Source organism: Dreissena polymorpha, chromosome 9, assembly GCF_020536995.1.
Source record: "Dreissena polymorpha isolate Duluth1 chromosome 9, UMN_Dpol_1.0, whole genome shotgun sequence".
NCBI classification, from domain to species: Eukaryota; Metazoa; Mollusca; class Bivalvia; order Myida; family Dreissenidae; genus Dreissena; species Dreissena polymorpha.
In genome coordinates, this window is record NC_068363.1 from 2,396,614 (window position 1) to 2,411,001 (window position 14,388).

The following is a 14,388-nucleotide window of genomic DNA, read 5'->3' on the forward strand; positions in this document are numbered from 1 at the left end:
CTTATACCTAGCACACTAATTAATCGGTCCGTAATGTGTACTCGTCCAGGATAAAATCGTTGACAGTTACTTCGGAGATGGGAATCTTGATGTTATCCTCGTGGAAATTGTGCATTTTATGCATGAAACAGTAAACTTTCATATAAACAAGGAAGAAAATCGGATATTCTGCAATAATTGTGGGCGGACCTTATACACTGAAAGCACGCGCTGTAACAAAACAAAACATGCCGATACATTTTCCACCAGCGTAATAATCCGGCAATAAATGAATGAAAGTCGTGGATCTGATCGACAGAACAGCCGAAAGTTATTTTATGGGCGGAACTTCCCACAAATCAAGTCAAGTCAAGTAATATTTATTTATAAAGTCGGGGTTTTAAACATGATAAACACAAGCTCTGAAGAGCTTTTAAAGCCGACTTATACATAACATTACATGATAACAACATGATATATAGTACATTCAATGAACACATAGTTATAAATATTCTGTAGTTGAGAAACAACAGAGAATATGAGTTTGAGTAAAATATTGCTTTAAAAGACTAGAGGTAACTTAATACTGTATTACTTAAAAAACAAAAAAAACAAAAACAAAAAAAACCAGCGTTTACATGTACTTAAAATATCAGACAAATTTAGAACTACAAGGCTTAGTAATGAACAAATAAATAGTGTACAAGGCATGCAATCATGAAAGGACAAACATTAAAATGAAAAGCAGTACAAAGGAAAACCAAGGAACATAAAACACGTTGAACATAACATAAAAAAACACACCAGTACATATAGGAACATATATTAAGCAAGCTAAAAACATAAGATAGCAGCTAAAAATAACATAGAACATAAAAATTCAAAAGCTATATAATATCATTAAGAACAATCACAGCTTACAAGATGTTGTATACTTTAAGAACTCTATGACTTTTTAAAATATAATATATACAAATTATATATAATATGGCACAATTAAACATTAAGAGACTTTATAAAAATAGGGAACCTGATTAATTTTACATTGCTTGCATGTAACAAATATGTAAAACACACACATAAAAAGGAAAACATAAGGGTAGACATAAGGAAGCAAAGCAGGGATATATAAAGCACTTAAGTTTACAAAACTAAGGCAAAGGGTTGGGATCATGCAGGGAAACATACATATTGGGAGACAATAGCAGAAAAACAGGGACGTATTTGTTTTAAACCATTTCAGTGTCACAGGCTGCAAATTTTAATATTTAAAATATATTTAGTTATTTATGCAAGATGGACAAGAGCAGACTGATCCATTCCAGTACCCATGCATGGATTTAAAGGAGTTGAAGGATGAAATTTGCCTAAAGTGATTTGGTAAATTATTCCAGAGTTTTGCAGCTGTGTATCTGAAAGAGTTTATACCATACCTGGTTGTTCTTGGTTTAGGCAGCCTTACTGTATTTGAATATCTCAAATTATAAGAATGTTCTTTAATTTCAACAAAATCATGTAAATAAGAGGGTCCATCCTTATTATACATTTTAAAAAATTCTTGTGAAATTATTCTTAAGCGCCTTATTTTAAGGGATGGAAGACCAGACCTTGTGAGAAGAGCATCATAATCTGAAGTCAAATCATTGTTAATGAATCTTAGTGCTCTTTCTTGAATTTTTTCCATTTTCTTTGTATTTGTTTCATTTGTAAAGTGCCAGGTGAGTGGGCAATAATTAAAGTTTGATAAAATAAAAGATTGATACATTGTGATTTTACAAAGCAAACAAAACAAAACAAATACACAAGAAAAATAATATACATTGTATAAAGCTTTTGTAAAAATCGTGTTAGAATCGAAATAATTCGTGTACTTTATTGTTTGTTGTTGAATAACCACGACCGGAAGTTTAGATGTGTGGTATCAAATCACACAGATTAATAATATTGACAACAATGAAAAAAAGTCAGATAAAACAGCACACGAAACACGGATCGTATATTGACTCATCTAGAGTCCGTGCACGAAACAACATATCAAATGATAAAACCAATTGAAAAAACTCGTATTTACCGTTTAAAAAAATGCCTAAGGAAATTTAACTTGTACTTTTATTATACCACCTTCATGAATGGCAAAATCAATTGTATATATTTTAACATAATTTGTCATGATTTCGGATATAAATTTTCGGACACATTTTTCCCAGTTAAATCCAGACTGATTGATGTTGCCGGAAAATATGATCCCTGCCAAAAACATATGTTACTACTTGACATCAAGAAAACAAACATGTGTGGCTATCAGGGATCATATTTTCCTGCAACATCAATCGGTCTGGATTTGAATGGGAAAAAAATATCCGAAAATTTACATCCGAAATCATGACAAATTACTTTAAAATATATACCATTGATTTTGCCATTCATGAAGGTGGTATAATAAATGTAAAGTTAAAATCCCTAAGGCATTTTTTTAAATGGAACATACGAGATTTCTCAATTGGTTTATCATTTGCTATTTCAATGTTGTTATTGTAGTCAATATTATTAATCTGTGTAAGTCTATACCGATGTTTTAAATCGTTGTCGACTCGATAATAGCTTACAAACATGCACTGAACCAAACAAATGTATGTGCGTAGGTTTGCAGCTGACAATAACAAAAGCAAATAAGAAATAATTTGTGTACGTAATAGTTTTTTTAGCCGGATTTTTTTCGAAAAAATCTCGGCTTATAGATTGATGTTGTCGGGCGGGCGGGGGGGGGCGGGGCGGGGGGGCGGGCGGGCGGGCGGCGTGCTCGAAAATGTTAAAGTTCTTATTTCATGGTATAACTTTGGTATGCTTGGACCTAATGTCTTCAAACTTGACATGAAGGTTGGCCAGGATTAACAGATGACCACTGGTCATTTCAAGGTCATTCATTTGAAGGTCAAGGTCACTGTGACCTTCAATATAAAAAATGTTAAAGTTGTTATAACTTTGGTATGCTTGGACCTAGAGTCTTGAAACTTGACATGAAGGTTGGCCATAACTAGTTAGTAACCACTGGTCATTTCAAGGTCATTCATTTGAAGGTCAAGGTCACTGTGACCTTGAATGTAAAAATGTTAAAGTTCTTATTTCATGGTATAACTTTGGTATGCTTGAACCTAGAGTCTTCAAACTTGACATGAAGGTTGGCCAGGATTAACAGATGACCACTGGTCATTTCAAGGTCATTCATTTGAAGGTGAAGGTCACTGTGACCTTCAATATAAAAATGTTAAAGTTTTTATAACTTTGGTATGCTTGGACCTAGAGTCTTGAAACTTGACATGAAGGTTGGCCAGAACTAGTAAGTAACCACTGGACATTTCAAGGTCATTCATTTGAAGGTCAAGGTCACTGTGACCTTGAATGTAAAAATGTTAAAGTTGTTATAACTTTGGTATGCTTGGACCTAGAGTCTTGAAACTTGACATGAAGGTTGGCCAGAACTAGTAAGTAACCACTGGACATTTCAAGGTCATTCATTTGAAGGTCAAGGTCACTGTGACCTTGAATGTAAAAATGTTAAAGTTTTTATTTCATGTTATAACTTTGGTATGCTTGTACCTAGAGTCTTCAAACTTGAAATAAAGATTGGCCAGTACTAGAAGATGACCACTGGTCATTTCAATGTCATTCATTTGAAGGTCAAGGTCACTGTGACCTTAAATGTTAAAATGTTAAAATTGTTATAACTTTGGTATGCTTGGACATAGAGTCTTCAAACTTGACATGAAGGTTTGCAAGCACACTTAGATGACCACTGGTCATTTCAAGGTCATTCATTCTAAGGTCAAGGTCACTGTGAACTTGAATGTAAAAATGTTAAAGTTCTTATAACTTTGGTAGGTAAAAATGTTAAAGTTCTTATTCCATGTTATAACTTTGGTATGCTTGTACCTAGAGTCTTCAAACTTGACATAAAGGTTGGCCAGTACTAGAAGATCACCACTGCTCATTTCAATGTCATTCATTTGAAGGTCAAGGTCACTGTGACCTTCAATGTTAAAATGTTAAATTTTTTATATGCATTCAAAACATAACACAAGGTTTGCTCATGCCTTGAAAAGTACTTACATTTCATTTTGACCTTTGAACAATATTTCAGTAATTTAAGTATTGCATTGACAAAAACACGAAAGGTACTTTCCTGTCATTTAAATCAAAAATCCGGCTTCAATGCGGTCATCTCCGACCGCGGAACTCTTGTTTTTTTAATAATCCACAGCCGATAGTTAAGATGCTAGAGGGATTAAATCGCACGAGTGATTTGAAACCACTCATCTAAACTTCTGGTTGTGGGTTATGCAACAACAAACAATAAAGTACACAAATTATTTTGATTCTAACATGATTTTCATTTATTTATAGCTGGATAATTACGCTGGTTGAAAAAAATGTATCGGCATGTTTTGTTTAGTAACAGCGCGTGCTTTCAGTGTATAAGGTCCACCCACAATTATTGCAGAATATCCAACTTTCTTCTTTGTTTATATGAAAGTTTAATGTATCATGCATGAAATGCACAATTTCCACGAGGATAACATCGGGGTTTTCATCTCCGAAGTAACTGTCAACGATTTTATCGTGGACGAGTACACATGACGGACCAATTTGTGTGCTAGGTATAAGCCAGTGAAATTATTGATTGATATGGACACAGGGTTATTCCCCGGGGTTATTCGCGCATGAACAATACACAACCCCGCTAATCTTCGCTGCTTGGGGTCATAGTCTGATACTAGTCGGCTGATGGCAATAAACTGGTCCTGACCAGCTTAGCGACTGCAGCGAATGGTTTATCACACCTAATCGAGATAAGAATGTAATTAGGGTGTGTTAGCATGTGCACTTTGTAATCGATTTCATGACATGGGAATTTTAGCAAACAGAAACGGACCGACTGGGATTTTCAATCAGTCTTTTGTGACACCAATCGTTCGTGACACCAATCGGTCTAGGACCGATGAAACCGAAAAAAATATGATCCTTGGTGGCTATATGTAACTGAGAATCCGAGCAAGCTTGGTTCAAAATTTTCCAAATGCTACAGGGGTTTTCCTGCTATTTAAAAATGGCTGTAAAACAGACCCGATCTTAAAGCAAATGGACCCGATCCCAAACTGAAATTGTTAAAAGAAAATCCCAATTTTCAATTATTTTACTTTTTTTATAGAAAAAAGTGTCCAATGATTATTATATCTCAATTTTATTTCATAAACATCTAAAAAGTATATTACTATAATTTATATAATTGTGTTCTCCAAATTTGATTTATTATAAAGAGTTCTTTTACAATAATTTTTCCAAAATAAGTTTACTTTTAGCATGAATTTCATTTTTCCCATAATGGCCAGGAAATGGTGTGATGTGGTTATATTCAATGATATAAAAAATCCAAATTCGGTCTATTTTGTTAATAAAAAATTCCTAAAGTTTCCATTGCGTCGACTTAAAAAATCACAATTTCACCAGAACCTTTTTTCCAAATTGGCTAGGAAAACCACTGTACTAAAATCTTTTCGGGACTAAAAACGGGCCAGGTATCAAGAATAATCCCATTTTTGTACTCCACTCAGAAGATGAGATTTGAGTCTCCACTCAGTAGTGAGAATGTCTGCCAGCTTACGAACAATCTCAAATCTTGATCAATAAGATATTTATATATATATATTGTTCAGATTCAGGGTTGATTAACCCTTTCCCATAAGAAGCAAAGTGAAAATGGCTTTTACAACCAGCATAAAACAAGAACAGCCTGCTAGTAACTCGCAGTCTGTCCAGGTTTTGTGCTGTTTGCTGCTCATCAGTAACTAAGGGTTGGAAAAAAAGCTTTAAAACTTGAATTTGGTAAAAAATGTACTAAATTTAATGTAACTTTCAAAGGGACTACAACTGCTTCAAAATACACATCTAAGTGGTAAAGGGTTAATAATAAAAACTCAAAAATAACAGTGAGAAAGTAGGTCAAACTTGCTCAAAATTTTTGAAAATAACTAAGTTGATTCAGAATATTGGCCTGAGTATGTTCGTTTAGATATGCACTTTCATGTTATTCTAGGTTGGACACTGCTCCAACTGTTGACATCTTCCGACTGGTCATACCGGACGTGGCAGTGTTTGTGACAGCGCTGATTGTCTACATCGTCTGCTGGAAGCTGCTCCCGGTAGAAGCGGGGCAGTGCCAGTCTGAACTACCCACGGTCGTGAGGTCTCAGCTGAAGCGAAAGGTCATCAGCGTCGTGGAGTTCATTGGCGAGGCCATGTTGGTGTTACTGCTGGCAGCTAGTGGAATCATTGCCCCGAGTGTCTTGTCTTCAGTGTACTTTTTGTCTTTCCTGTTTTTAGCGACTTTATGGTCAATGTATGGCAACCTTGGTCGGAAGTTTGCCGTGTTCCGTGTTTTTTTACTGGTGTTCAACACGTGCCATATACTAGTCCTGCACCTCTACCAATTTCAGTTCTTTCAGCAGGTTATCTCACCAACAGACTTCATAGCAAGGTAATAAGTTGTTAATGGGGCCTTGTTAATGGGGATTGTGAAAAATCGCATTGTTTTGACAAAATTGGGCATACTTTAATATTGACAATAAAGATGTGTTAACTAAGGTTCAACTTAACCTTTTGCATGCTGGGAAATTTGTCGTCTGCTAAAATACTGTCTGCTGAATTTATAAAATTACCATTTTCTTCGATTTCTTTTCACAGAATACTATCAGAATAGCGAACAGTTTGGATCCTGATGAGACGCCACGTTCTGTGGCGTCTCATCTGGTTCCAAACTGTTTGCAAAGGCCTTTAAAATCGGGTTCTAGCGCTTAAAGGGTTAAAGGTGTATTTAGTAAGGTACATCTTGTAGAGCTGGATGGGGGGAAATTATCTATTGTTTCTTCTTAATATTGAACTCTGTCTGTCTGTCTGTCTGTCTGTCTGTCTGTCTGTCTGTCTGTCTGTCTGTCTGTCTGTCTGTCTGTCTGTCTGTCTGTCTGTCTGTCTGTCTGTCTGTCTGTCTGTCTGTCTGTCTGTCTGTCTGTCTGTCTGTCTGTCTGTCTGTCTGTCTGTCTGTCTGTCTGTCTGTCTGTCTGTCTGTCTGTCTGTCTGTCTGTCTGTCTGTCTGTCTGTCTGTCTGTCTGTCTGTCTGTCTGTCTGTCTGTCTGTCTGTCTGTCTGTCTGTCTGTCTGTCTGTCTGTCTGTCTGTCTGTCTGTCTGTCTGTCTGTCTGTCAGTCAGTCAGTCAGTCAGTCAGTCAGTCAGTCAGTCAGTCAGTCAGTCAGTCAGTCAGTCAGTCAGTCAGTCAGTCAGTCAGTCAGTCAGTCAGTCAGTCAGTCAGTCAGTCAGTCAGTCAGTCAGTCAGTCAGTCAGTCAGTCAGTCAGTCAGTCAGTCAGTCAGTCAGTCAGTCAGTCAGTCAGTCAGTCAGTCAGTCAGTCAGTCAGTCAGTCAGTCAGTCAGTCAGTCAGTCAGTCAGTCAGTCAGTCAGTCAGTCAGTCAGTCAGTCAGTCAGTCAGTCAGTCAGTCAGTCAGTCAGTCAGTCAGTCAGTCAGTCAGTCAGTCAGTCAGTCAGTCAGTCAGTCAGTCAGTCAGTCAGTCAGTCAGTCAGTCAGTCAGTCAGTCAGTCAGTCAGTCAGTCAGTCAGTCAGTCAGTCAGTCAGTCAGTCAGTCAGTCAGTCAGTCAGTCAGTCAGTCAGTCAGTCAGTCAGTCAGTCAGTCAGTCAGTCAGTCAGTCAGTCAGTCAGTCAGCAGTCGTAGTCAGTCAGTCAGTCAGTCAGTCAGTCAGTCAGTCAGTCAGTCAGTCAGTCAGTCAGTCAGTCAGTCAGTCAGTCAGTCAGTCAGTCAGTCAGTCAGTCAGTCTTTTCTGGATCCTGCGATAACATTAAAAGTTCTAAATATTTTTATGAAACTTGCAACATAGATGGATGGCAATATAGACATTATGCACGTCATTTCATTTTGTTCCTACGTCAAAGATTGTGGTTGTTATGGCAACCAAAAAAATAATAATCTGAAAATGGTGGTATTTCTGACAATGGTGGAGCCGGTAGGGGACCATATTGCTTGACAATAGCCTTGTGTTTTGTTTATATATTTGTTGCCATAGCAACCAGAATTTTTGACGTAGGAACAAAATATGTTCAGGTTTTATGCTGTTTGATGCTCATCAATATCTAAAAGTTGGAAATGAACCCTTTAAAATTTGAATCTAGTAAGAAAGGTCTTTAATTAAATTTAACTTTGTGAGTGACTACAAATGTGTTAAAATACATATTCAAGCTGTAAAGGGTTAAACATACACCACAGGTTGCTAGGACTGATCGCTGTGGTGAAGACTGACTGCAGCAGCCCATACCAGATCTTCTTCTATGACACTTCAAAATGGCAGAACTTTATCAATCCAGGCATTCTGCTGATCCTGTTCTATACCTTGGCAGTCGAAATACGACACCATTGCGAGGACAAGGTCTGTATTGATAATTAACTTTGTGTGTTTCATTCTTTTGAACCTTCTCAAATGTTTATCCTGGCCTTTGAACTGTTGTTACCCAGGTATTGATGACCAAAGTTTGGGTTGAACATGATTTATTATAATTGTTTTTGTTTTGAAACTTCCTACATGTTAATTTGCCTATCAAACTACCGTAAATTCGCGAATATAATACGCCCTCGTGTTTAATACGCACCCCCAACTTTGGTCCAAATTTTTTGGTAAAAATTCAAAATCCGAGTAAAATACGCACTAAAAAATTCAGTGTCCGAAATCGGCCATGACACTGTCATTTCCGAAAAAAATGTATTCACACTTGTTAAAATAAAATTTCAGATTGAAGATTCCTGTTTAAAGTGATCGCTGTCATTTGTTCTCCCACATGTTAAATGTCTTTATATATTTTCTCCATTAAGTTTATTTGAACGTATTATTTTAAACAATAACGACATTTAGAGCAACACCAGTAATTATTGACCATATCGGCAAGCTATTGCATTCCCAGTACACATTACGTTCAACAGTGTTTACACCCACTCTAATTTTCGCGCGCTTTTAGACAAAGACTTGACAGGAAAATACATGAGAAATAGATTTGCTAGCGTAAGCGTCGGGTAAGCAACAAAATGGGGAAAATATATTTTTGTGTTGTGAAAATAGCAAACCAATTTGGCGTTATCACACATCTGTTTCACAGTGCTACCCCGGTATATTGATCGCGATGTGTTATCGGGCCGTTGTCATGACAGTTGCATAATAAATATCTGTCTATTGTTTATATTACCGTTGATTGTTTTATTAACTCGCGTCCGGCTGCTCTGTTGCCATGTGCCTCTGCATAGGAAATAGCAGCAAGCTTTTCCTTGGCAGTGTACGATGTACGTACTTTGCCCATTTCGACAATTACAAGATCGGCGCTAAAAAGTGCCTATTTCGACAATTGCAAGATCGGCGCTAAAAAGTGCCTTTTTCGACAATTTCAAGACAAATATTTTTTAAAGATTTGCGTGATCTGGAGCTGTTCTGATCGCAGTTGATGCTGTAGATTTGACGATATGTAGTCTGTAGATGTTTGGAAGATAATGTTGGCCACTGCTAAGTTCTTGTGTTTATAAAGACCCTTGACGGTAAGTGTCAATAAGTGTCAATTAGCAATCGTTTACTCAGGCCCCTAGATCGGGACCCTTTTTGTCAACACCTCGAATACACGGGTCCCGCTGACAAGCGATGGCCCTTCTCAGCACCTTTACCGATAACACATGGGCCACCTGCTGACACCCGGGTCAAGCAGTCAGCAAAAGAAAGAAACAGAGACGCTGTTTTTTTATAACATTTAATTCCATTTGACAATATTTAGAAAGATGATAATTATAATTATAAAATAATAAGTATTATTATTATTATTATATATATAATATCGATGGTTGGTCTATTTAGCATGTACGGTACTATACGGTGTAGCCGTGACAATTACCGTAAGCACAGTTGCCCCCCTTTGATGTAATTGTGTAATTCAAAATGGCTTACGCGCAGCGAATTACAACGATTAAGTTGAACATTTTCACAGGAAAATTTTTGTTCTGATCTAAATTCGTATATTATACGCACCCCCTACTTGAAGAAAAATTTGGCAGGTAAAAAAGTGCGTATTATATTCGTGAATTTACGGTAGTTTCACCCAGCCTTCTAAGTCTAACAGCGTTGAGTGGTCAGGGTTTATGTTTGAAGTAAAAAAGTGTGTGTGTGTGTGTGTGTGTGTGTGTTTAAAATCAACTTGTCATGTTTTGTTGTTATGAAATTACTCTTAACAGCATTGAGTGACCAGGGTTTATGTTTAACATTAATTTATATTGCTTTGAACTTTCTCAGATATTTGACCTGGCCATCAAACTAGTATCACTTTGGGTTTGAATTAAACAAGTGCGTGTTAAGCATCAACTTTTCATGTTTTGTTGTTTTGAAATTTCTCAAATTTTGTGTTTTGCCTTAAAAGCTATGTCTTCCTTCTGCCTTTGAAATCTGCCACAGTTGTGAGTCAACGGTTTGTGATGAACATGAATTATTTGTGTTATATTTTAACCTTCTCACATATTTGCCATTAACTCAAAATAATCTCACTCTGACAGTACTGACGGGCCAAGATTTATGATAAAACTGAATAAATTGTGTTTTATGGCATTCAATTCTTTCTTGCAATGTTGCCTTTAACTGAATCTAAACAATTTGTTTATTTGTTGTACCCTTTTACATGTGTGTTGTGTGCCCACGTGGAGAAACTCAACTGTTCAGCTTCATGTGCATTTTGGTGTAATATGGGTTTGTTTATGTGTTCAATATTGATGTTGTCCCCTTCCAATCTCTACTTATATTTTCGTTGGAGAATTCATGCTCATAAAAACAGTCATAATCCTGTGTTAGAAAAAACTCTCATCAGTCAACTTATAACTTGATCTATTATTGATATACGACAAGAATTCGTAACAAAAATGTAACAAATAAATGAAACTCAATAATTTATAATTAAACCAGACTTTTTATTACAGCTCTTGATCATCAAAGTATACTGGTAATATAACTATAATCAAGTAGCAATATCACATAACCGGGAGATGAACGGATAACAGTCTGTTTCACAGTGTGAACATTTCTCTTTTTTCATGTATATTGCTTATCGCTAAACCATCTCCCAAAGTGGAAATGGCTATGTGCAAACAGCATAAAACCAGAATAGCCGGCGAGTAACCCGCAGTCTTTTCAGGTTTATGCTATTTGCTGCTCATCAGTATCTAAGGTTTGGAGATTAAGCCATAAAAACTCGAATCTAGTAATAAAGGTCTAAAATGTAATTTTTAAGGAACAACAAATGCATGATAATACGTATCTAAATGGTAATTGATTAATGAATAAATTTCAGTTTTCGACTTGGAAAATAATTATCTCAAAGTTTGCAGTGTTTTGTTGCGTGTGGTAATTTCTGCGAATGCCAGGTAGGATTACATAGTTTGAGCCCTGACTTTTGCTTGGTCTCTCTGTGTGTGTGCTACATGTATCTACTCCCGCTGGCATGCTGTTGTTGTAGACACTGGTCTTGTCCCACCAACCTGACGCAGCCAGGACACAAAAAACTAGGAGGCATCGTCAGCGGAAACGAGGTTCTGAGCGTGAGGTACCAAGGACACTGGATGAGAGCCAGAAAGAGGTTTGGTGGAATATAGCACGCAGTCGGATACTCTCTGACTGACGTAATATTAACACAGATGCACATTCGCTAACAAAAGGTGCTGTTTGCTTTGTCAAGTCAATGTTGTTTTCTTTTCTTCAGTTTTTGTATTTTGTTAGGTAGTTGATGTTGTTTTGTTTGTTTTTATCAAAAGATGTGTGTGTTTTTTTGTTTTGTGTCATTGTCGTTTTCATGGGAATTTGTTTGGTATCAAATTAAGAACATGCATGAATACTCTGATGCTAATTTTTCTATCCAAAATCTTCAAATTGAGTTTTATATGCATACAGTACTTAATTTGAAATTTTCCTTTAGCCCTGCAAAATAATTAAAGAACTGTTCATGAAAAAGTTCAAGAACGGACGTGAAAGACAAATGTTTTTTCATGAACACATTTCTGTTCTTGAACCTGTTCAAGAGTCCCTTTATATAAATTCTGTGTTTCCTTTTTTGTTTTCATTTTGTTCATAAAAATAATTAACTATATGATTGCTTACTCAGTAAAATATGAAGTTCATGGTTTAGTATTTTTAGTAATTATGTATTTTAGGTACATTTTTAGTGATTGAACTGTCTGTCTCTCCGTCCGTCTGTCTGTCCGTCTTTCCGTCACACTTTGCGTTTAGGTTTCGAAAAATGCTCATAACTTCTATGTTGCTTCAGATATAACATTCATATTTGGTATGCATGTGTATATGGACAAAGGCTTTCCATACGAATACAAATTTTGACCCCTTTGACCTTGACCTTTAGGTTTCGAAAAATGCTAATAACTTCTATCGAAGCGTTTATTTGGGGCATATGTCATCCTATAGAGACAGCTCTTGTTTAATACTCCCCCTCTTTCATGCATTTCCAATATGCTGGTTGTTAAGAAGGTATGGTATTGAAAAAAGCTTTTTATGCCCCCCACCACTATATATATATATATGGGGGACATATTGTTTTTGCCCTGTTTGTTGGTTTGTTGCTTTGTGTGTTTGTTTGCCCCAACATTTTGCAATAACTTTTGCTATATTTATGCCCCCCTTCGAAGAAGAGGGGGTATATTGCTTTGCTCATGTTGGTCGGTCGGTCGGTCCGTCCACCAGGTGGTTGTCAGACGATAACTCAAGATAGCTTGGGCCTAGGATCATGAAACTTCATAGGTACATTGATCATGACTTGCAGATGACCCCTTTTGATTTTGAGGTCACTAGGTCAAAGGTCAAGGTCACGGTGACCCGAAATAGTAAAATGGTTTCCTGATGATAATGCAAGAACGCAAAAGCCTAGGATCATGAAACTTCATGGGTAGATTGATCTTGACTCGCAGATGACCCCTATTGATTTTGAGGTCACTAGGTCAAAGGTCAAGGTCACGGTGACCCGAAATAGTAAAATGGTTTCCGGATGATAACTCAAGAACGCATACGCCTAGGATCATGAAACTTCATGGGTAGATTGATCATGACTCGCAGATGACCCGTATTGATTTTGAGGTCACTAGGTCAAAGGTCAAGGTCACGGTGACCCGAAATAGTAAAATGGTTTTCGGATGATAATTCAAGAACGCATATGCCTAGGATCATGAAACTTTATAGGTAGATTGATCATGACTTGCAGATGACCCCTATTGATTTTCAGGTCACTAGGTCAAAGGTCAAGGTCACGGTGACCCGAAATAGTAAAATGATTTTCGGATGATAACTCAAGAACGCATATGCCTAGGATCATGAAACTTCATAGGTAGATTGATCATGACTTGCAGATGACCCCTATAGATTTTGAGGTCACAAGGTCAAAGGTCAAGGTCACGGTGACCCCAAATAGTAAAATGATTTTCGGATGATAACTCAAGAACGCATATGCCTAGGATCATGAAACTTCATAGGTACATTGATCATGACTTGCAGATGACCCCTATTGATTTTTAGGTCACAAGGTCAAAGGTCAAGGTCACGGTGACCCGAAATAGAAAAATGATTTTCAGATGATAACTCAAGAAAGCTTTTGCCTAGGTTCATGACGCTTCATAGGTACATTGATCGTGACTTGCAGATGACCCCTATTGATTTTCAGGTCACTAGGTCAAAGGTCAAGGTCACAGTGACAAAAGTCGTATTCACACAATGGCTGCCAGTACAACGAACAGCCTATATGGGGGGCATGCATGTTTTACAAACAACCCTTGTTAAGATAGCAGCTTCATATTTGGCATGCATGTGTATCTCATGGAGCTGCACATTTTGAGTGGTGAAAGGTCAAGGTCATCCTTTAAGGTCAAAGGTCAAATATATGGGTCAAAATCACTCATTATGCCCCCCTTCGAAGAAGAGGGGGTATATTGCTTTGCTCATGTCGGTCGGTCTGTCGGTCGGTCTGTTGGTCGGTCGGTCGGTCAGTCCACCAGATGGTTGTCAGACGATAACTCAAGAACGCTTGGGCCTAGGATCATGAAACTTCATAGGTACATTGATCATGACTCGCAGATGACCCCTATTGATTTTGAGGTCACTAGGTCAAAGGTCAAGGTCACGGTGACCCGAAATAGTAAAATGGTTTTTGAATGATAACTCAAGAACGCATATGCCTAGGATCATGAAACTTCATGGGTAGATTGATCATGACTTGCAGATGACCCCTATTGATTTTGAGGTCACTAGGTCAAAGGTCAAGGTCACGGTGACCCGAAATAGTA

At 37.2% G+C, this 14,388-nt stretch overlaps 1 protein-coding gene across 3 annotated transcripts in view; it reads left to right on the forward strand.

The window, feature by feature from the left end:
• The window catches only part of LOC127843775 (piezo-type mechanosensitive ion channel component 1-like), a 241,514-nt gene that overhangs the window by 35,048 nt on the left and 192,078 nt on the right, over positions 1-14,388 (forward strand). For all 3 annotated transcript variants that reach the window (XR_008032333.1, XM_052373554.1, XM_052373553.1), the window contains exons 6-8: positions 6,071-6,511; positions 8,305-8,464; positions 11,568-11,687. Coding sequence is in view for 2 of the 3 variants with exons in the window: in XM_052373554.1 (XP_052229514.1) it covers positions 6,071-6,511; positions 8,305-8,464; positions 11,568-11,687 (721 nt within the window). In the remaining variant the exon portion in view is untranslated. The remainder of the gene's footprint in view (positions 1-6,070; positions 6,512-8,304; positions 8,465-11,567; positions 11,688-14,388) is intronic.